This window comes from Delphinus delphis, chromosome 17 (assembly GCF_949987515.2).
Source record: "Delphinus delphis chromosome 17, mDelDel1.2, whole genome shotgun sequence".
In the NCBI taxonomy this organism is placed as follows: Eukaryota; Metazoa; Chordata; class Mammalia; order Artiodactyla; family Delphinidae; genus Delphinus; species Delphinus delphis.
Window position 1 is genome coordinate 3,190,756 of NC_082699.1, and position 23,589 is coordinate 3,214,344.

Genomic DNA, 23,589 nt, shown 5'->3' on the forward strand with positions numbered 1-23,589 from the left:
AGACCCCTCCCCAGGACACAGCTGTGTCCACGTTTTATTTTGCAACGACTGATGGGAAGGAGGTGACAGTAGATGTGAGTCGTGTCCTCACTACCTGCTAGATACCACGTGTCCAGATTTGTCACGTGGTGATGTGATGCAGCCCACGGGGATCTCAGAGTTGTACGACTTTAGAATTGGAAGAAACCATAGAAATAATGGAATACAATGCGTTTGCAGTGAAGCTAATGGAGAATAATAATTATTATATTAACTAACACTTGCTGAGTATTGACTGTAGTATTGTATGAGCCCAATAATTCCAGGTGGTAGATATTCTTTCTGTCAATGTCTTATAGAGGATGCTGCAGTGCAGAAAAGATAACATCTTGCACAAGACCACACAAATCTCACCTGGAGCTGGGATTTAAAGCAAGGTAATCCAATTCCCAAGTCTGTACTAGTTTTTATCCTCCCACTTGCATCTGTTGCAACTTACCAACCTCCCGTGAACTCTGACCCTAAAAGAGCCCATCGCTTTGCATGTAATAATCACATTTTTTCCCACCTCTGACACTGACTAACATGTGACATGGGCAAATTTTCGTGACATCTCTGTTTCACACAAGTAACTCATAGGTCTGTTGAGAGTATTAACTCAGGACCTGTAAAGCAGTTAGTATAGCAAAAAATGTAAGGTTTTATAATGATTAATACTATATATTGCCATAGAAGCATTGTTCTTTTTAAATCAAAAATTAACCCATCTTTTCCTTTAGTAACTCTCAGCCTTTTGTTGTTTTTTTTTTGACACGAAGCTTGTAGGATCTTAGCTCCCTGACCAGAGATGAAACCCCGGCAGTGAGAGCGCCACTGACCGCTGGACCGCCAGGGAATTCCCCATCTCTCAGGCTTAAGCTGCATATTTTCAGCCTGAATTTCAGGTTGAGGTGCGTTATGCCACAGAAATATCAAGTTTTATTGGTAATTTCAAGAATATAGGAAATCTACAACTGTGATGGAGAGACAGCTGAGACTTCAGTGTGCTTCCCTGGTCCTTCTTTTTACATCAGACATGGACTCTCTTCCCCTAAATAATATTATTATTTAGATCACCTCGAACAGCATGGAAAGTGTATAAGTTATGAAACACATCCATTTTATACCCCACCCCAAACCATAAGCCTATAGATTATAGGTCTATTCCAAGTAATCCTCTAGCCAGGGACATCCTGCTAAGGGCATTCTCTAGATAAGGTCTCTCCCACGGAGCAAAAATCATTAGTTAGCAGAGCTCCAGAGGTCCCGCTGAGAAGGACATCAGGCAGAGTCACCTGGCTTCACTCTCCCCACTCCCTCCCCATGAGCAGTGTGTTGACTGCAGACCAGCTGTTTCAAATCTGTACTCTCCAGTTCCACTAAAAATATGAAAAGCAACTACATTAGACCCTGTAGTTTGGTCTGTGTTTTATATACATCTTTACAGCACGCCTCATAATTATCAACGTCTCACCCTCTGGTATAATCCCAAGACTGTACTGTTGCTAAATTATTTGATTTCCAACATATCGGCTTCCTTGACTATTTGAAACTCAAATAAGTCACATATTGTTTAGTAGTTGCCATGTTAGTTATCTCCAATTATTGGAATACTGTTATTTTAAATTTTCTAGTAGTTTTAAGTGTATCATAAAGACATGGATAGAGCAATTGTAAAAATATATCTAGGTTGATGGACAGATAGACCTTTCGGAATAGGCTCCATTCCACTAATTCGTGCCTCCAGTGCAATACATCATAATTAATTCTTTAGTTGCTTGTTTTTCTTAGACTGTAAGCCTCAAAAGTGTATCTGTTTTGTTCACCTGTCTATCCAGAATCTAATATGACTCCTGGCATAAATCTGAATGAACACCCTTTCAAGCACCAGTTATTGAAAAAAATTAATTATAATGTTCATCTGTTATTGTTATCACTAGTTTCCACAAACGTGGACACTGTCCACCAGAATGTGTAGTGCTGTCAATTAATTATTGAGAGGAAAAGATGTCATAGTGCCTACAACTTGCTGCATACTGAGTTTTCCCTCCAGTCAAGTATGTTAACAATTTCCTTAAAAACTAAATTTCTAATCACGTTCAGCATAGTCCAACATTTTTACAACCAAATATATAGCATCCAGCCCAAGGAAAGGACCTTGTTGCAAATGAATAACTATTTGCTTCCTTAGACTTTTTCCAATTCTATTTGGAAGGATCCACCAAAAATGGAGTCTTAAAACATACTTGAGCTCCAATCACTCATGAAAAATTGAGTTCGCAATTAAAGATAAATAGTAGGAAGAAATTTGCAGTTTTAAATGAGAATAGGACTTGCTAGTGTGTTGTCCCCAATTAGTAAAAGGAGTTCCCCTTTTCACTTCCCTTTCCTAAGTTTTTGTTTTTATTTACAAAAAATCTTTCTTTTGTCAAGATACTGTTTTTTAAATTGTTCTGTGAGTGTTCAAATACCCTGAGGTTTAGAAACAGTTCACGGCAGTGATGTGGTTGTATTTTATTGGGAGCAGGGCGGAAGGCTGCTTGTGTTTCCAGAAGAGTTTGATTTTTTCATGTTTTTATTGGTGGAACAGTTCGATTTTGAATTTTGCGTATTTTTAATAGTGAAAAAGTGGCTTTTCATAGGGACGGCAGTATGTACCATTGATTCTGGGATCTTGGTAGCATTACTCTGGAAACAAGTGCACTTTCCTAAGTGACTGATAGGTTTGGGAATTTAAATCATGCACGGTTTAGATTCCTACATGTTCCGTCCGTTCCTTTCCATTAATCAACAACAACATTGTCGTGGATGGAAAATTAAAGCAACAGTTTATATTTTTGAGAAACAGTGAGCATCATTCTTGCCGAAGTGCAGCATCATTGAAGCCATTAAAGAATAAATGACTGATTGAGCACAGTAATGGACTGATGTGATTTTAGGTACATTTTTTATTTTATTGCAAGGCACACAATCATATATACAATGCATAATTATCACCTTCTAAGTACAAGATATAAAGAATATACATTAGAGTAAAGACCATATGGATATGCTTCTGTTTCAGAGAAGAAAACCGCCTTAGGGCAAGCAGGTTCATGCCCTTTTGGGAAGACATTTTCATATTTATGCTGAATCTTCCAGGCAGCTCTTGCTTAGAAAATAAATCTACTGAGTGGACATACAATCTTGTCACAGTTTTCTCCTGAAAAAGCTCTAATTTAAAGCCAGCCAATGTATTATTCCTTTTATTCCAGTTATTCTTATGTCCCAGTACTAGATGAAACACCTATAAATTGCCTGATTAACAGCTATACAGATTTAAGAACTTTATTTCTCAGTAATGCATCACAGAATGAAACCATGTTCTTAAGACTTCTGTGAATTTTCCTTGATTTTTTTCAAAACTATCTTTGCAAACTATGCTTCCTTTTTAGTATTAAGTCTGGAGTTTTGACTTAAACTCTGCATAGGGGATGCATCCAGATTCACAGAGTAACACAAAACACTGACTTCTACTCTTCTTCCAGTCGGAATTATGGCTTTTCATCCTCATTGCCGCCTCCTGCACAGTTTTATTTGTCTGCATTTTTCTGACCCCTCACTAGGTCCTGTCTTCCAGTTCTTGCCAGGGAGGGGAGAAGGGGCTCATGGAGGAAGCTGAATTCAAGGTTAGATACTGGTCCCAAAGAGACACAGTGGACAGTACACTCCTTGCCGTGATTGGAGAACAGGAACATGACGAGATGGGACACAGACACACACTCTCACACACTGTGCATGCACACAGTATCCACACATGCACACACACACACCCATAATGCACGCACACATACACTCAACTCTCACACACACGCATACACACCTTTGGCAAAGAAATATATTGGTGTAAGAGATATTTTTCCTAACATACATGATTCACTTCAACATCCTTTAAAGTACTGCCCTAAAATGACATAGCCGTCCTCTCCTCTTCTGGTTTGGGGACTCTGGTGCTTCCAACAATGGAGAAGCTTGGAACACCATGACCTCACGGGCACTGAGAGCTGTTCCTCTCTCTCCTGGGGCTGCAAACTTAGACACGAAGAGATGCAGGACGCTCAGGCTAACCTTTAGGCTGCAATAATGGCAAGATGCTATAAGGGTATGTGGAGTGTGAATTTAAAGAGATTGTCATATTTCCCACCTCAGCAGGGTTTGTTCCTGGAACCCTCCATTTAAATATCCCTCTCATATGATGGCCAACATTTTTAACCACGGGGTGAATGTCAACCAGTATTTAAGCCATTCCTATGTACTTTTAGCTATAAGAATACAAGGACACCTAAGAAAATCAATGAAAGGTAGGAAATGCTCGAAAGAACAGTTCATTTTCATCAGGGAAAACCTTGCCCCACTGCCTTCACTCAGCTGTGCTACGTGCCATGAAAACCTGCAAAGTAGACAGACAACATCACAGTAAAATTCTGAAACCACGTACAAACTCTTCCATGCAGGGTATGTTTCCAAAGGAGCGAGTACACACACAGGAGAGAAGGTACTCGGTGAACAGAACTTATCGATGTAGTGATGACGGGAGTTATATCGTCTACACATTCGATTTTCCTATAAATTCCACAGGATGCTGCCCTAATAACATACAGGCTTAAAGAAGAGACGCGTGTTATTTCTAAATTAGCCCTTTCTTCTGCCCAGGCAAATTGCAGAAAAAGCCATTACCTTGAAACCATACGTTTCAGGGGAAAGACAGAGGAATGTATATGTCATCTGGAAGTTTTAGCAAAATCACCCTAAATGTGCTGCCCGTTGGCATTATCCTCAGCAGGTGTGCTCCTCGTGCAGCATGGTGCCAGGTATGTCCAAGCCCACGAGCGACATGATGTCCCCCATTCAGCCCACAATTAGGATCAATTTTACTTCTCGCTGAAAGCCACAAAATAGTACCTGAAGATTTACATGAGCAAGACGCCCTCCTTCCATGAATAGAGAGAAGCTGGTAGCAGCGATATATTCATACAGAGACGCTGCTTAGGAGCTAGACTCTGCCGAGGCTACAACCTGGGAGCGAGTTAAGCATTTCCTGATTCCTTAACACATGAGTTCTGGGCTCAGAACACCCATTACAGGGCTAACGGGCGCTCAGGGAGTCATGGCGCCGTGACTGATCCCCAGACGGAAGCTTATGCAGCAGCAAAATATCTCGGCATCAACCCTGAACGACTTGGGATCTCATCAGCGTGCCCTCGGGAAACCATCTGGCGGGGAGGCAAGCCCATTCCTTATTTGTACGTACACTGTTATTTACAGAGGAAGCTCTATGTATAGTTGGTGGTATTTAAACCACTTTGTGTCTCTTGACACCAGGACATGCTTTATCATGAGGTTATTTATCTGAATAGCATGCTAAAAACAAAGAAACCCCAGTTTTCAAGAGGTTAAACGATAACCACCTCTTGCATGTTTAAATGACTTTGTAAACATCAGGACAGTTTCCTACTACACGTGAACAGCAGACGCCCCAGGTGTGGGTGTCTTAAGCGGAACTCCTCACCATGCAGCCACAGGAGATGCGTGTCCACACGGCGGTAAGCGAGCTGGCCACGGGCCCTGGACACGGTTTTCCTTCTTAATGACGTTGCTGCTGTCAGTGTTAAGCGTCCGGATTGGATGCCCGCTAAGCTCTGAAACCACTTTTCTTTTCTTTTCTCCTAAACAGAGCTTTGGACTCCACGTTGCATAGGAAGGTCACAGCAGATGGGTCCTGAACGAGATCTAGGCAACCGGAAGGAAAAGGCTCGTTTCTTGGTCCCTCAAAGGAACTGGGAGTCGGCCTCGCTTCCCATCCCTAGACAGGGGCTGCATCTCCTTGCTCAGACCTCTTGCGCTCTGTCCCCACAGCCTTGATGTCTCCACTGACCTGGGTTGCTAATGCAGCCTGCATCTCACCACCTCGGACCATGAGATTTCTGAAAGTTTGTTAAAACTGCTGCCCTTCCAGCTCAGACTGCAGTAGTAATCTGAGTTAAACCTAGATCGTTGAACTCCTCTCTACCCGGAGAACTGCAGGACGACATCTCCACGACTAGTCATACTGGTTTATTTATCCCATCAGCATCCCTCAGGTGGGCAGGATCCTGAACGGTGTTTCTGACTCTGTCAGTGCCCTGGCGCTCCATCCTCATCTTAATTGGAAAGCAGAAGTCCCTGAAACACCGCTTGAAGTTTTCATCGAGAAACGCATAGAGAATGGGGTTTAGGCTGCTGTTGGTGTAGCCTAAGGCGATACAGAAGTAATAGCTGGAGAGCGCAGCCGTGCTGTAGGAGCTGCTGCCCAGGGCCTCCACGAGGATGAAGATGTGGATGGGGGTCCAGCAGATGACGAAGACCGCCACCACCACCAGGACAAGCCTGGTGATGCGACGGAGGTTGCGGTCTTTCTCTCGGGAGCCGGAAAGGAGCCGGACGCTTTTTAAGCGCAGGATCATGAGGGTGTAGCAGACGATGATGATGAAGACGGGGATCACGAAGGCAAAGACGAAGACACAGATCTTCATGACGAGGTCCCACCAGGAGTAGTCGTCATCCGGGAACTGCAAGGAGCACTCGACGACGTCCATGTCTGCAGGAGGTGACAAAGCAAAGCCACGAGAGGAACATCAGTGGTTAGCTCTCCCCTGCAATTTATATAGCGCCTTCGGTTGCAAAGGTCCAATCATGGTGAGACGCTATTACCTGAAGCAGATCACCAGTTAGGAATGAATGCCGTGCATATTAACCGTGCTATCTCTGCACGTAGAACAATGGAGCTGGAAGGTCACCATCCACTGCTAACAAACACAATGCTATAGAATAAATACGATTAGCCAGCAATACGAATTATCTCGCTGTGGAATGGGCTGACGCGATGATTCTCAGAAGAGCTAAACTGTTCATTTAACGCATGAGTACTTATTTGCATTTCCATACATTAACAATTCTCCCAGATCAAAGGCTCTGACAATAAAAGCTAGTATCTATTTGTAATAAATGATTAAATATTTCAAACCTAGCCATTCGATTTAACAAAAGCCAACTTGTCCAAAAAACATTAAGTGGCTTACAAGAAATCACTATGTGGGTCGATAAAAATTTAAACAACATTTGTCTGAATATGACCCAGCTGTTGTGATTTAATGGAACCAGTGGTGGTCACTGTGATTGAGAGCATTGTTGAAACATGAGTAAACTTTTGAAGAAGAAAGAGACGGAGGAGGACGAAAAGGAGGAGAAGAAAATGGAAGAGGGGGGGAGAGAAAGGAGGAAGAGAGCCACCGTCATCACCGTCATCAAGGAAGTTCATAAATCAGACACGTTTTTTACTTTTGCCAACGTTGACTATGTAACAGGTAAAACGACTATGTTTATAGGATAGCTTAGAAAATGGCTTTATTTGCTCTGCTTCTCTTTGCTGGACAGTATTCTCTTTGGAGTGACCATAATATTAGAAAGAGCAGAGACCCAGGATAAGAACATTTTATAATACAGAACTCCCACTGGGGGCCCGCTTACCCCTCCCAGGCTCCCTTTTCCCCAGGCATCAGCCACTGAGCACGGAGCAGGCTAAACTCTCTTTGTCCTGATTCTTCTTTAGATAAAAGAATCATGAACAATACTAAGTTGTAATTTTTAGAATGAAAATATTTTCTTCTGACACTGGAAAATCCGCTTCGAAAATAGTATAAGAATATTTTTCAAATAGTGAAAGAGCTCTAATAGTAGTGTTTTCTAAAACATCTTCATGCGCCCTTAATCGTATATCCCTTAGTAAAACAAGATCTTAGAATTTCGATTAGACATACTTTAAAACACAGAGAGTATAATCATTTTGGCCAATTAATAGAGATGACTATCTTAGAATCATTTTCTGTCAACTAAATACCATATCAAACCTTTCAATAGTAAATGAAAGCTCCCAGAAGAACTTGTAATTTTTGATTCCCTAAAAAAGCCATTGTCCAAAGTACCATCACTAGGAAGACTCCAAGAAACAAACAAGGATCTCTCTTATTTTTGGCTTTAGTGTTTATGGAAATAAGACCAAAGTCATTTTTTAAAAATCATCACGATCACCATAGAAGAAATGCATTCATTCAACACCTTTTTAGGGTGGCACGTTGCTACCTGGCTTCCTTGAAGGTTGTTTCTTTCCTGCTTAACTTCTGTGTGTTCCAACAGTGCCTCCTTCTGGCCTCCATCTGGCCTCAGCGTAGACGTCACCTTAGAGACATTTATACAGAGGCTGACCCATGTGAACAGACCTCTTCCCTGCAATTCATATTTTCTATATATTATACTTATTCTACTTTTATCGTTGTAATAATAACAGAAGCTAGACAGAAACCAGACAGAAGCTCTTCAGTAATAATGTGTTGCCTTTCCTAACGTTTCTCTCTCCATCCAGAATGTAAACTACCTGAGGGCAGGTAACAATCCACCTTGAATAATATTCAGTCCCTGCCACATAGGGAGGCAGGAATACATGGTGTTTGAGGAGAATAATTTGCTAAATAAACAAATTAACACCACAAGGAAACCCTTGAATGAACATATGGACTCAGTACAGTAGTTACTGTGGAAGAGTAACCTGTTAAGATAAGCAAGGCAACGTAAGGGCTGACGTTTATGATTTGGAGACATCTTTTAGCTCTGAGGGTCAGCTTCCTCTCGCATGTAGTAGGAGCTCAAAAAACGTTTAATGAATGGGTGAAATAATCAACTGCAAGACTTTTACAAGACTTTGGAAAACATCCAGTGATAGAGTCGTAAATATCGTCGGGAACGTCCATGAAGCTGAACTGGTACCTACAAGGGGAAAGGAGAGTACGGAGGCGACCACCAAGGAGACCCAAGTCCAAGCACCCATTCTTATTAAATGTTTGATTTCAAGAAAACAGAGTGCATCTTTATCTTTAAAGATATATCTAGGCTGAAAGTGAAGGGACAGAAAAAGATATTCACTGAAAATGGAAACCAAAAGAGAGGAGAGGAGTAGCTAGCTATACTTACCTCAGACAAAACAGCCTTCAAGTTAAAAACTGTCACAAGAGGCGATTTTATATAACGATAAAAGGGTCAATTCATCAAGAGGATAAACAATTGTAAATATATATGCACCCAACACCGGAGCACCTAAATATAAAAAGTATATATAAACGGAACTGAAGGGAGGCATAGACAGCGATACAATAATAGTAGGGGACTACAATATCCCACTTTCAACAATGGGTAGATTAACCACATAGAAAATCAGTAAAGAAATGGCAGACTTGAACTCAACAAATATACACAAAACATTTCACTCAAGAGCAGCAGAACAGGGGCTTCCCTGGTGGTGCAGTGGTTAAGAATCCGCCTGCCAATGCAGGGGACATGGGTTCGAGCCCTGGTCCGGGAAGATCCCACATGCCACGGAGCAGCTAGGCCCGTGCGCCACAACTGCTGAGCCTGCACTCTAGAGCCCACGAGCCACAATTACTGAGCCCGCGAGCCACAACTACTGAGCCAGTGCGCCTAGAGCTGTGCTCCGCAACAAGAGAAGCCACCGCAATGAGAAGCCACGCACCACAACGAAGAGCAGCCCCCACTCGCCACAACTAGAGAAAGCCCGCACGCAGCAACGAAGACCCAATGCAGCCAAAAAAAAAAAAAAAAATGCCAATGCCAATCAGCTCTGATACAGTGTGTGGAGATCACCTAAAGTACTCTTCTTGGTCACCCAGGAGTCTTGACATGCAGTGTGAAGTACACTCCAAAATGAGCACGCTAGCCGGTCTGGAGACAATCTTTCATCACATAAACAAAGCATGCTTCACAAAATAAAAGACACACGGAAAGGATGGAGCCCTCCTACAAGACTACTCTTCTCTCATTTCTCCCTCTATTAGTTTTGCCACACAAACTAATCTTCTGCTGACACTGGGGACTCTTTTCTGCCATTGCATCTGCACTCGTCCATCTCCAGCACCTCCTTCCTGGAAAACCCACATCTATCTTCATTTCCTTTCAAAAACCTAACTGAAATCCATTTCTTCTAGAATGTCATTTTCTGACAATGATTACAGGCGTTGTGGTTAAGTCGACAAGTATAACTATTTACAAGTAGAACTGTAAAAATCAATTCTTTGTTTGCCCTGGGAAAAAATCACCCATCTTCTTATGTTACTTAGCCCATCGTTCTCACCCTCCCAGTGCACGTGCAGCATCTGCTCTTGAATCTAAGTTATTACGCACCAACCCCTAGGGCTCAGAAGAGTTTCCTGCAATTTTATTTCATGTGTTGTGTGTATGAAGAAACAAAGTCCTGAGTGTAGTTGATCATATTTTAAAGTGCTTCTCTGGTAAAGTTTGGCTTTTCTTAAAATTTACCAAGTATTATAGCTTGACACTTGCAGTGCTTATGCTGTAAACTCATTTTGTAGTTTAAGAGGAAAAAGATTATGCTTCATTTAAAAATGTGTACCATGCAGGATAAGCTATGATTTCAGCACCTGCCTTTTCATGGCGACCTGTACTCACAGGTGTCGTGAGCCCGCAAAATAAACTGGAGCATTCAGACAACTGCTGAAGCGATAAACAGCATTTATAAAGTCCAGAGTGATCATTCTGCTCCCCCACCCCAGTGAATTTCTATTAAGACCAAAGATATTTTCACAGCTTTACCTTCTACAAGTAAAGCTAAGCTCCTAGAGCGGTAGTTCTCACCTTGGTTACAGGTCAGAGTCACCTGGGGAGATCTTAAACATCTTGACACCCAAACTGTGCCTCAGGTCAATTAAACCGGACCCTCCGGAGTGGGACCAGGCAGCAGTATTGTCTAACGTACCCAGGTGATTCCAACACACGTCCCAGGGTCAGAACCACTGTCCTAGAAATACAGGAAAAACATCAAATGTCCTGTTTGCATGGGGTAGAAAGTAACGAGTCCAAAATCTGATGCTTTTGCTTCTCTGTACTACCATCCATCTGTGAACCTAATTTTGAATGGCCTACGCCCACATGAAGCTGCCACGATAGTGGCCCGGAGGTTAACCCCTAGGGAAAAAGAGTAAACAGCCAGCACGACTCTAATGACTCAGGGTGCTTTTGGGGAGGAAGGAGCGGAGCAAGGAGGTGTATCTTAGAATTGCCAGGACGCAACAAATTGTATTTTAAAAACCCACATGACTGTGGTTCCTTATTTCATCCCCACCCCTCCAGATTCCAGTAAGCGCTTTCTGAATAGGGGATAGGTTGGGTGCCTGTGTTCCGGTCATGCCATTAACCCATCCTATGTTTAGATGTGGAAAGGAACACAAAACTGTTTTATTTCTCATCTTCCGTGGATTTAGCATTATATTTCCGTTGGCATTTGGCTTTTCTTCTAGCTATGTGGCCTACTCACTCCCACATTAAGAGTTTGTGTAATTAGAAGTTATATTCTAAAAAATGAAACGATTTAACCAAATCACTTTGCTGAACACCTGAAACTGACACAACATTGTAAATCAACTCTACTTCAATAAAAAATTATTTGTTTTATGAACAATGATAAAATCAACAATTTTTAAATGAAATTTAAAAAGTCGCCCTTACCTTCCCTGACTCTGGTTCCTCCAAGGACTATGGCAGAGATGCCAACAGATGAAGACAGGATCCAAATACAGATGTTGATGACCTTTGCCTTCAGGGGCGTGCGGAAGTCGAGAGCCTTGACTGGGTGGCACACAGCGATGTACCGGTCCACGCTCATCATGGTCAAGGTGAAGATGCTGGTGAACATGTTGTAGTAGTCGATGGAGATGACGATCTTGCACAGCACGTCCCCAAAGGGCCAGGAGTTCATCAGATAGACCGTGCTCTGGAAGGGCATGGTCGTGGTAACCAAAGCATCTGCTAAAGCCAGGTTAAATATATAGATGTTGGTTGCCGTCTTCATCTTTGTGTATCTAAGAGACAAGAAACAAGATTATTTCTCTCCATCTTCCTGTCATACCCATGATGTAAATGTGCCGCTGGGTTTTTGAGTTTGTTTTTCATTCACTTATTCTTTACGTATTTATCATCTAACATGTAAAAGGACTATTCTAGACATTAGGGGTAGTAGAAAAACGGGCAAACATTTCTGACTTTATTTAGCTTTTATTCTAGTGCTTTGTTCCAAAATCTATTTAATTTTAAAATGGTAAAGAAACGAGTATAGACAGACAGATGAGCATACATATAGATCTTTTCAACAGACTTGCGTGTGATACAGGTCTTTATTTTGTGACTGACAATTCATTTTAATCCTACCCAGAACTGCTTGGCTTTGTTCATTTTTTAATGCTTTATTTTTTTTTCACTGTGTAAAACAAAGATAAAACATACCCAGTTTTTCCTCGAGGAAGGTTTACCCAACTTTACTTTGAGAAATCACTCTTTGTAATTATGTCTTTAAAATGGTTTTTAGTTTTAAATACATTCAATTTCAATGACTACAACACAACTAAGTGTTGATTTTTGTCTACCAGTGTCCCACTAGCTTTTCATTTTAAATGCACTATGTAAAAAAAGCAGGCTGAGTTCTTCCCTTGTACACAGTGTAGCATAAAACATAATCTGGTACGGTCGGTGAGAAAGAAATCTGTTTTCCTTTACTTTCATCTTGAGAGATTTATAAAGCACACAATGTGTTTCATTTTCCAATTGAGGGAACAAAGAATTTCAAAATAGGTCAGAAATATTGCCTTTCAGCCCAAATTATTTCTTTCAGTTTTAACATGAAGCTTAGAACAATTCCATTTTCTACTAAAACTGAATTAAGAAGATTAAGAAGATTGTTTTACTCAGAGAACGCTTCCTTAGAGACCTGCAGGGCATGAAATGCACCAAAGTACATCAGCGGGTTTTCTGAGGCCAAATGCTAAAATATGTTGGGAAAATCCATGTATTAATTACTTTCTACACACCTCACATTTGTGGACCTAAACGCAATTAATTCAGCCAGGTCCCATGTACCTACAAGGAGCCAGACATCAATGTTAGGGCCTTGATTTTAATTAAAAAGCTTCTTTGTAAGGAGCCAATTACGGAAAACGACTTCTACTTTGGCTGTAAAGTCAGTATCAGTGGTATTGATTGATCACTGTGTCTGTGCTGCTCAACCCATAAACGTCCACGTGACACTTCCGTGACAGGTGGTGACACAACAGCTCTGTCTCCCCTTTTGTAGGCCCTGCGGTCTGATGCGGAGTCAGACAGTCCTGAGCCTGAACTCAGTGTACGACTTTTCTGAGTTTCAGGTCCCATGAAACAAGGACAATAAAACCGAACTGACAGGACACGAGATAAAGGCAGGAGACAACCTGACTCAAAATACCCAACACACAGGATCACACTGCACTCAGGATCCCACCCCGGCACCAGTCTCCTTGCCTGTTTCCTCTTCCTGCCTGTGCTTGGATGAAAGCATTGTGAACACTTGTACCCAAGTCAGTACCTCTTGGCCTCCGTTTTGATGCTCTGTTAACTAAAGAGTGCCTTAATCTGGAGAGCGAGGAGTTTATTCTAAAGTATGTTTTGCTTTTACATTTTTTACTCAAATATTATTAAATGGCCCGTAAGTTTTAGAAAGCGATTGAATGTATACGCCCAAGAGTCCGGGCACAGGCTTTCAAAGGCACAGATAGCAAAGCCAGTGCACTTCCTGAGACAGAGACAAGTGTTTCTTTTTTTTTAAACCATTTTTTAAATTGAAGTATAGTTAATTTACAATATTGTCTTGGTTTCAGGTGTACAGCAAAGTGATTCAGTTACACCTATATATCAATACACATGTACATGTATTCTTTTTCAGATTCTTTGCCATTATAGGTTATTACAAAATATTGAGTATAGTTCTCTGTGCTCTACAGTAGGTCCTTGTTGATTACCTATTTTATATACAGTACTGTGTATCTGTTAATCCCAAACTCTTAATTTATCCCTCCTCCCACTTCCCCTTTGGTAACCATACATTTATTTTCTATGTCTGTGACTCTATTTCTGTTTTGTAAATAAGTTCATTTATATCATTTTTTTAGATTCCACATATAAGTGATATCATATGATATACGTCTTTCTCTTTCTGACTTACTCTGCTTAGTATGATAATCTCTAGGTCCATCCTAGAGATTACACAAGCCCCCTTGTCACCATCCTGCTGCCACTCTTATTATGCTGTTAGCGTCACCGTTCATCACCCACTGCAGTCCTAGTAACTGTTACAATCCTGCAAGATACAGCAGCCCCACTTCCTCTGAAGAGGAAGCAGCCTTAGAGATGACTCTCAGTGCTTCTCAGAATCCATCCCTAATAAGTAAAGGAATTCAGGGCCATAGTCCAAAGTTTCTTAAGGAGTCAGAAATTTTATCAGAGGACTAACGGGATTCTGTGAATCCTGCTACTTCCAGCAGCCAAAGGTTGAAGAACATTCTGATAAGTGTGGTTTAGTGTGCATGATGAGGGCAGAAAACATGTGACAGGATGAAACGGGGCCTGGTCCAGGGAATGCAAATATAAAATATTAACATCTCACCCCTCGATGGACAAATGCCGTCAGCACGTTACGGTGTTTCAGGTTCTCCATAAGCAATACCCATTTTTTTTCAGGTGAGGAAACTCAGCAAAGAGGTAGTAAGTGATTTCCTCAAATTTGAGAGACAGTGGGAATTAAAATCTGAGCCTTCCGAGTAGTCGTCAAACTACTGCTCCAACATCATGAAAAAACAAACACCCTACTGGCCATTTTTCTGAAGAGACTCCTTTAATACAGCAAATAGCTAACGGCCGATAGAAAGCTCCTGAAGAAACACTGGTCTGGCGAAAAAAACGAGCGTGACCAAAGGCTCCCGCCCCACGGGAACCTGGCCACTACCCCACAAGCCTGGAGCCGCACCACGAGTCTGAAGGCCCCAAACGCCAGACTCAGGAGGAGGACAGCTCTACAGCACCTGGGAAGATGCAGTCCTTTTTGACCAGCGGTGGGAGAACAGCACAGTGAGAGATGGGTTTCGGCACTCTTTTCCCTGCATGATTTATTCATCCTCCTGGGCATGCTTTCCAGATACACAGCATTCTAGATTTTATGTTTAAAATAACCAGACATGATGGCTGTACTGATGTGAATTCTCAGGAGAACTTATTTGAAAACATAATAAGTTTGCTTCATTAAATTCTCCAGATATTTCCGGTTCATCTCAATGAAATGAATGTGCTATACATCCTTTTAGATTATTTACTACTGAAATTATGGTTCTTTACTCAAGGGCAGTAGCTTATTAATTTTTTTTTAAAGAAGGGAAATTCAGCCATGGTTTCTCCAGTGATCTGACTTTGAAATTGCCTCAATCTATAGTATTTTAAAGGAGTCATATTCACGTAGGTATCAGGTCCCTGATACTCTCCTACCTGCAAAGAGCAAAAGCTTTCATGAGAACAGAGGAGTGGGGCGTGTCTCCCATTCCTGCCTCTTGTGACTGCAGGTACCAGGCTGCTAGTGATGGACAGCCAGAAGGGCGGGCAGGCATCTCACTGGGTGCTGCAGGAGAAGGGGAGGAAGGCCGATGCAGAAGCAATGCTTTCACTGCAATAGCCAGGGCCCCAGAAACTACTCATCCTCCCTGCACTCACGGCCCTGAGACCCAGAAGGAATGTTCTAGTGCGTTCGGTGGTGCACGCTGGGCGAGTGTTTATCACGCCCAGCCACACCTGGTAGAAAACTACAAATCTCAAGTGACTGACATGCTGCTTCCTAGTGTACAACTATCTGGATACCTAGAAGAACATAGAATTCTTAAGTGATTTTTCCGTTTTTATACAGAAAACTGACCTAGCTAAGGTGAACCACAGGGTGCCACAGAGAGGTGACACGGTCACCCTCCTCTCTCTCTTTCGTGGGAAGGAAGTGTCCCTACAGTAGGTGGAAAGCAACACAGTAAAGCAGAGACAGTTTAGAGTTGCTTTGTGAGGTTAAAAGAGTTAATACTCGACAGAACCTTGGAAAATCGCTCCTATTGCCACAGCCGATCGTTAAAGCCTCAATAACTCCAGCCGTTCTTAGTCTGAAGGCTGCCCCGCTCAACTGCAGACCAGTTCCTTTGGGGTATCTCAGTTCATCACGTTTTATGCTTTTCTCATTTTTCATTTAAATTCTGACTTGCTTGGCCAGTGGAGTGGGTTAAAAAAAAAAAAAAAACAAGACATAAGCCTTTTATAATATTAGCTTCACTCCTAAAACCTATTCTTCTTACGTTAGTCTTCCTTATCTAAGACAAAAGCCAGCATCCCCTCCAAAGAAAGAAACAAACAAAAAACCATTGGCTGATTTTCTGTCAAGGAATAAATGAATGTTATTCTGAAACTATCTTTTGTTAACACGGTATCTTGTTAAGCCTGTAAAACTTGCACCACTGAAACCATGTTAAGGCAAATCTTAGAAAGGAAACCGTCCTGCGGACGTAGAATTTTAGGGTTTTAGCTGAGCACAGAGCACCCCGTCACCCTCCCACCTTCAACCGCCAACCCCCGGTAGCGACAATTGAGTGTGTCCACAGGTTAACCTGGAGTAAGGGAGATGCCTGCTGCCCAGTCCTCCCGAAGACACTGCTGGCTGCCCCAGAGACACAGCTGGAGACACGGTCAATGGAGAGGTGCTAGCTTCTCCCAGCGAGAAGTCAGTGCCTCCTGAAACTAACTCTAAGACATGCACTGGGAAAACCTGTAAAGGCAACACAGTCCAAAAGGGATTCTGAAGACTACAGTTTTGCCCAAGTCTGTTAAAGCTTAAGAGCTCTATACCTGATCACCATCTTGTTTTTTTTTTTTTTCTTTCTTTCCTTTTCTTTTTTCCTGTTTTTTTTTCTTCCTCCCTTCCTTCCTCCCTCCCTCCCTCTCTCTCTCTCTCTCTTTCTTTCTTTCTTTCTTAGCAGTCATTTAGTCTCTGCTCTCTGAAACAGCTCCATGAGGATTTGGACGTCTGCGATGTCCCACAGCAAAGAAAATAATTCCATTTAGCTAATCCATATAAACAGTGGCAGTGAAGCCAATTGTCTCTTTTAAGAGCTTATCAAACAATAAAATTACTTCCAGAAATTCATGATAGGCTCTTCTGAAAATAATTTCTGAAGTTATTTTACTATGCTTGCTTTAATGGAAATGTTGGGTGTTGATTCAAAGAGAGGATTCAGGATAAATTACAACATATTTTTTTAAACCAAAGCCTAAGGTAAGACTGCTGTTGGATAGCCACACCCCTCTGCCTTTCCTCTCACACCTCCCTAGGTGTCCCTTGGTGACACTATCTAAGGTCGGCTCCCTTGACATTTTTTTTTTTTTTTTTTTTTGCGGTACATGGACCTGTCACTGTTGTGGCCTCTCCCGTTGCGGAGAACAGGCTCCGGACACGCAGGCTCAGCGGCCATGGCTCACGGGCCCAGCTGCTCCACGGCACGTGGGATCTTCCTGGACTGGGGCACGAACCCGTGTCCCCTGCATCAGCAGGCGGACTCTCAACCACTGGGCCACCAGGGAAGCCCACCCTTGACATTTGACAGAACCTGGAATACCTTGCACATACAACTGCAGTGATTACAAGCAACACTTGCAGGAGGGGGGGCTAGGACACCTGTCGTGGAAAGAGGCAGGCAGTGTAGCAGACACTCTGACTGGCTCACCCCATCCCCCCTTCCATACTTCCCCAAAGTGGTTATACCACACAGTTTTGGCGGGACGGGCATAAGCTCAAGCATGGGGTCCCCACTGACTCAGAGGTGGCCTGAGTGAGTCAGATGTTCTCAGCAGAGTGGAGCGTGGGACTGCTGTCATGCCTGGGGAAGAAACACCCTGCCCCCTAATTTATGAGCCAGAGAACAGGTACCTTCGTGAGGAACAACTCCATGCCCAGCAAGCTTGGGGGCGTTAGCTGCCTTTGGAGAAGAAATCTGAGATCAGGAAATGGAACGATTTCCAGAGGATTTCTGTGGTTCTGTTGTTTTCTAAGCCCCTTACAAAGTTACCTGTTTCGGCAAATTCCAACACCGCCCAAGATGAATGATAGGGAAGCCAAAGTCTTCTACTCCAAGGGCAAAGTCAGCAGAATGATGACCCCTAGAGGTCTTTATTATGGTAGCAAAGTATTAATGAAAACTAATGAGAAAAGGAAAAGGCAAAACCTAAGACCAAGCACCAGATAATTTTCCGATTTCTGTTATTTTTTTCCTAATAATTTTTCCTTGCGTATCCTTACACTCAATCTAAAAAGAAACATACCTTTATAAGAGTAAAGCTTTTCTTTAAATTAAACAAAAGAAAAAATATATGTACGTAACTTCATAAAGACTGAAGCTTGAAGTGTCTTCTTAAAGAGAACAGGAAATGGATAAGCGGTGTTTAGAGCTGAATTGTGTCCCTCCAATTCATATGTTCAAGTTCTACCCCCCAGTACTTCAGAATGTGACTGTGTTTAAAAGTAAGGTCTTTAGGGCTTCCCTGGTGGCGCAGTGGTTGAGACTCCACCTGCCAATGCAGGGGATACGGGTTCGTGCCCCGGTCCGGGAAGATCTCACATGCCGCGGAGCGCCTGGGCCCGTGAGCCATGGCCGCTGAACCTGCGTGTCTGGAGCCTGTGCTCCACAATGGGAGAGGCCACACTAGTGAGAGGCCCACGTAGCGCAAAAAAAAAAAAAAAAAGTAAGGTCTTTAAAGAGGGGAAATGAGGTAAAATGGGGTCATTAGAGTAGGTGCTAATCCAACATGACTGGTGTCCTTATAACAAGAGGACGTTAGGACACAGAGAGTAGGGATGTCGTCTACACAGACGACCGTGTGAGGACACAGGGAGAAGGCAGCCGTCTGCAAGCCAAGGAGAGAGGCCTCAGGAGAAACCAAACCTGCCAACACCTTGATCTTGAACTTCCAGCTTCTAGAACTGTGAGAAAACACATTTTTGTTGTTTAAGCCACCTGGTCTGTGGTACTTTGTTACGGCAGCCCTAGCAAACTAATACAGGCAGATGTCTAGAAGTCTGAGCTACCTGTGAGATAATCGCATAGAGCCATCCAGAAGGAGGCCAGCTGACTCTGCAGCTGGGGATGAATAAGTGGGAGAGAGATACACAGACTCAGGACTGGTCAGAATTTCCCTGACAGTTACGGCCACAAGCATGGATGACACCACTAAGAGTGACGGTCAGTTTGACAGGCCATCTTGGCCAGGCTACAGTCTCTGAATATTCAGGCACTTACCAAGGTGCGGCTGTGAAGGTGTTTTGTAGATGTGGTTAAAGTCCATAATCAGTTGACCTTAAGCAAAGAAGATGACCCTAGATGATCTGGTGGCCCTGGTCCAATCAGTTGAAAGGCCTTAACTACAGGGCTGCGGCTTCCCTGAGAAAGAAGAGATTCTGCCTGGGGAGGGCAGCCTGCCTCTCCCGATGCCTGCGCTCGGGGCTGCAGACCCGCCTAGCCAGCCCCGCAATCGCGTACGCCAATTCCTTGGAATAAACCCTCAACACACACATCCCCTACTGGTTCTGCTCCTCTGGCTGAATCCTGACTAATACGGAGGGTGTGCAAAGTGAGGACAAAGAGAGCTGAGAATGCTCTGGAAAAGAGGAGCATTTAGGGAACGTCAGGGAAGAGGGGGCTGTGATGGAGGCTGAGGAGAAACCCAGCGGATGTGGAAGGAAGTCAAGGAGAAGGTGAGACTGGTCCAGCATGCCAAATCCCCAGGGGAGTCAAGGGACAGCCAGGCCGAAACAAGCATCCGGACTGTGGGAGCTTCAGCTCCGGGAGAGGAGTGTCACATCACAGGCACCCCCAAGGTGTTGGTAGGACCCAAGGACGTGGATCAAGGGCTGAGGTAAGAACATCCTACGCCAGGACCACAAACCCCAAAGCCTGGAGAGGGAGGCTGGAGCGCTTAAATTTTAAGGTTTTCAAAGTGAAAGGTTAAAGTACCCTACCATTAGGCAATTATAGCAGTTGCTACACATTAAATGATGAAAATCCTTGAAATCCTAGATTATCTTCACAAGATACTGGACAGCATTCCAGGTGTTCAAGGTGGGAAAAGCTATGTGTAAGGCAAGTCTAAAAACAGTCAAAGCTTTTTCCACAACCCTCACTTTCTCCCCAGGTCTGAGCTGGCCATCCCAGACCTGCACCTGCCCTGCCATCCAAGCGTCCAAATTCCATCTCCAGAGTGACTTCCTAGAGAACTCAACCAGGACTCTTTTGCATGTACAATATTTCACAATGACGTCCTTGTCGACACAGAGAGGGGGAAGGGTAAGCTGAGACGAAGTGAGAGAGTGGCACTGACATATACACACTACCAAATGTAAGGTAGGTAGCTAGTGGGAAGCAGCCGCGTAGCACAGGGAGATCAGCTCGGTGCTTTGTGACCACCTAGAGGGGTGGGATAGGGAGGGTGGGAGGGAGACTCAAGAGGGAAGAGATACGGGAACATATGTATATGTATAACTGACTCACTTTGTTATACAGCAGAAACTAACACACCATCGTAAAGCAATTACACTCCAATAAAGACGTTAAAAAAATAATGTAATGTCCCTCTCAAAAGTGATCCCCCATCTTTTCAGGCGATGCTGGTCAGCCCTCAACGTCAATCACCAAAGCTGCACTTGAATTCCACACTCTGGCTCTGCTCTGAGTTCTGATGAGCAAACCACCGCCTGCTGCAAACCATCTTCAGCCCTTTTCTCTCCTGAGCAAAATAAACCCAAGTCCATCAAGTTTCCTTCTGAGGTTTCATTTTTCAATTCTTTGACCCTGTATCAGCTTGAACAAAATGCTCCATAACGCTCTCAGCCATGGATTTAAGCCAACTATTGTTTCAGTAGGTTGGCTTTCCAGGGTGAGAAGAGAACTCTTCCCTCTTCATTTACTATCAAGTGGGGTGGGAGGAAGGATGATGTTATGTGAACTCTCTAACTCCTATTGTATTTTTAGCTGAATTTATCCCCTTCACACAAATTTTAATCTTGGATATCTTTGGAATAGATATATTCAATTTATAATTATACTTTTTTATATTTATCATTAAAAATCCTAGTCAATCTACAATGATTCTTTCTTTCTGACATGTCTAATGCTCCCCGTGGAGTTCCCTTTGCATATATTTTAAGATTCTTTATTCTTTTTAATCCTAGACTGCAGGGCTATATAAAAAGTTGTAGAGCAACTAAGAAGCCCTTCTCAAACTCAGAACTTCAAGTTCTCATTCAAGTGACAATAAGATGTATCTGTCTCACTCAAGCACTTAAATATGATGAGAAGGAACAGAGTGGGTTTGTTTTTAGTATCCTCTTTTCATGTAACAATGTTTTATTATAAGACAACAGCCGCTGTAGCAAAGATCTTCTAAAAAATTTAATTATAGTCTAGAATACAGCTGTCTTTTCTTTTCTTTTGGTTACTATAATCTTCCCTCCAATGGAGAGCAGCCCTAAAATTACTAATGACTTAGGAAAACAATGTGTTTTTAAAATATTCCTCCTTCTGTATCTTGTACTCATCACTGATAGAAATCCTGTAAAATGCAATAAGCAATTATGAAAAGCAAGGTTACCAAGCTAGAGGCGCTAATTGTAGGTGAAAAGAGCTTTATAATATGTAATCGGAAGCTTAAATGATGGTTTTCAGTTCCAGAGCACAGGTGAGGATAAAAGACCCGACATTTCCGAGAGAGAGAGAGAGAGAGAGAGAGAGAGAGAGAGAGAGAGAGAGAGAGAGAGAGAGAGAGAGAGAGAGAGAGAGAGAGAGAGAGAGAAGGGAGGGAGGGGGAGGGGGAAGGAAGGGAGAGGGAGGGGGAGGGAGGGGGAGGGAGGGAAAGAGGGGGAGGGAGGGAGGGAGAGAGAGAGAGACAGAGAGAAAGCGGTGTTTGAAACATTCATGCTACTGCAGGTATTGTTCTTAAAGTTCGTAATAAAGAGATATTAGTTCTTCACCCTTTCAATGTCCCTAAACAGCGTGACTTGCAGCCTTCCTTTACTTCACAGGAACTTCTCAAAGGAATCTCAGCTTTGTAGTCACTCTCAAAGGTGCAACTGCAGAGCATTAAGTCTGCCAGAAAGGGAAACTTCTCAAAGAGAATCCAGACAATGTTAGGATTTTTTTTTTTCTCTTGTTTCCTATGTTGCAAGAGGCCAAAAGAGAAATCACTTCACTTACCAGAAAATTTACATATACGTGGATATCTGGATATTTATTACTGGAAGTTGACATCAATGTATCCACAAAAGAACAATAAAATCAAACCTTCAGTTCTCACCGTGGAAGATAAAAAGCAAAGCAATTTTTGGAAACCTCCAGCAGCTGTACGTTAACAGATAAATATTAGGGGGTTTATGTACAAAGGTCACTGGTATTCTAAACAAATAAGACGGCGTATCAGTACTAACAAGGCTCACGTATGGATACCAACCACCCTCAACAGTATGCGGGGTTTGCTTCATAAACCATAACACCAGTCTGACGAGCCACAGGAAATTCTTCATTGCATTAGGTGGGCATGAATTTTATCTAAAGAAACATTTGCAAAGGGCAAAACGAAGTGCTCCAAACGGGCGCAGGGGCAACCAGGCAAAAGGCCAGGCAAATGGACCAGTTTCCCTCCCACGAGACACTGACCTTGCCCCTTGCAGGGACACCCCCTGCACTCTCCCTGTCCGTAGGGTTTTCAGTAGGGGTTTGGGGGGGGTCAGGGAGGGTCACTCCTAAATCCTCAAGACACCTCCGGCTGCTCGGCTTCGCCCTCTGTGAACCTCGAAGTCCCGCACCAAAAACTCTCCCAGGAAATCTCACTTCGAGGAGGCCACGCTCTGAGGCTTTGAGGAGCCCGACAGAACGGGATCCCCATTACCGGGCGGGCGCCCTCCGCGCGTCCTGGTGGCCGGCCCGACCTTCCCTCCCTGCTGCGGCCACTGCGGCGCCCGGACCCCGAGCTCACCGGACGATCACGAACATGACCAGCGAGTTGCCCACCAGGCCCACGACGAACACCACGGAATAGACCGCCGTGATGATGACCGGGATGACCGGCGAGATGTGCTCGGGCTCCGGCGGCGCGTCCTCGGAGCCTGCGCTGCCGTTGCGGTCCGGCTCGGCCCAGCCCGGGAACCGGCCGCTGCCGTTGGGGGGAAGGCAGGTGCTTGGGGCGCAGGTGGAGCCCGGCTCGCCGCGGAAGATCTGGACAGGGGGCTCCATGTCGGGCGGCTGCAGCTGCGGGGCGAGGACAGGCGACACCTGCGGGCTGCGGGGGCGAGAGAACCGGCTGGACCCCGGAGGCAAACTTTGGCTGCGCCCGAGTCAGCGCGCGAGGCCAGCGGCGCCGAGGGCCCAGGGCCCGCTGATGCCCACCCCGGGGGACTGGCCTCTGGCTGCCGCCCGCGCCTGCAGACGCGCCGCGGAGGCCAGGAGGGCCGGAGAGCGCGCCCGCCTTTCCCCCGGTTCCCGAAATCCGCCACCCTTGGAACCGTCCCCGGACCGCGGCCCGGAGCCCCCAGGGACACGAGATCCC

At 43.9% G+C, this 23,589-nt stretch overlaps 1 protein-coding gene across 1 annotated transcript; it reads right to left on the reverse strand.

The window, feature by feature from the left end:
• Nucleotides 1-6,101: 6,101 nt before the first annotated feature.
• OPRK1 (opioid receptor kappa 1) lies at nucleotides 6,102-23,276 on the reverse strand. The gene is made up of 3 exons (XM_060035140.1): nucleotides 23,020-23,276; nucleotides 11,626-11,978; nucleotides 6,102-6,634 (listed from the first exon to the last, which is right to left on the reverse strand). Exons 1-3 carry the CDS (start codon nucleotides 23,274-23,276, stop codon nucleotides 6,102-6,104), a joined length of 1,143 nt encoding a protein of 380 aa, XP_059891123.1.
• Nucleotides 23,277-23,589: the final 313 nt, after the last annotated feature.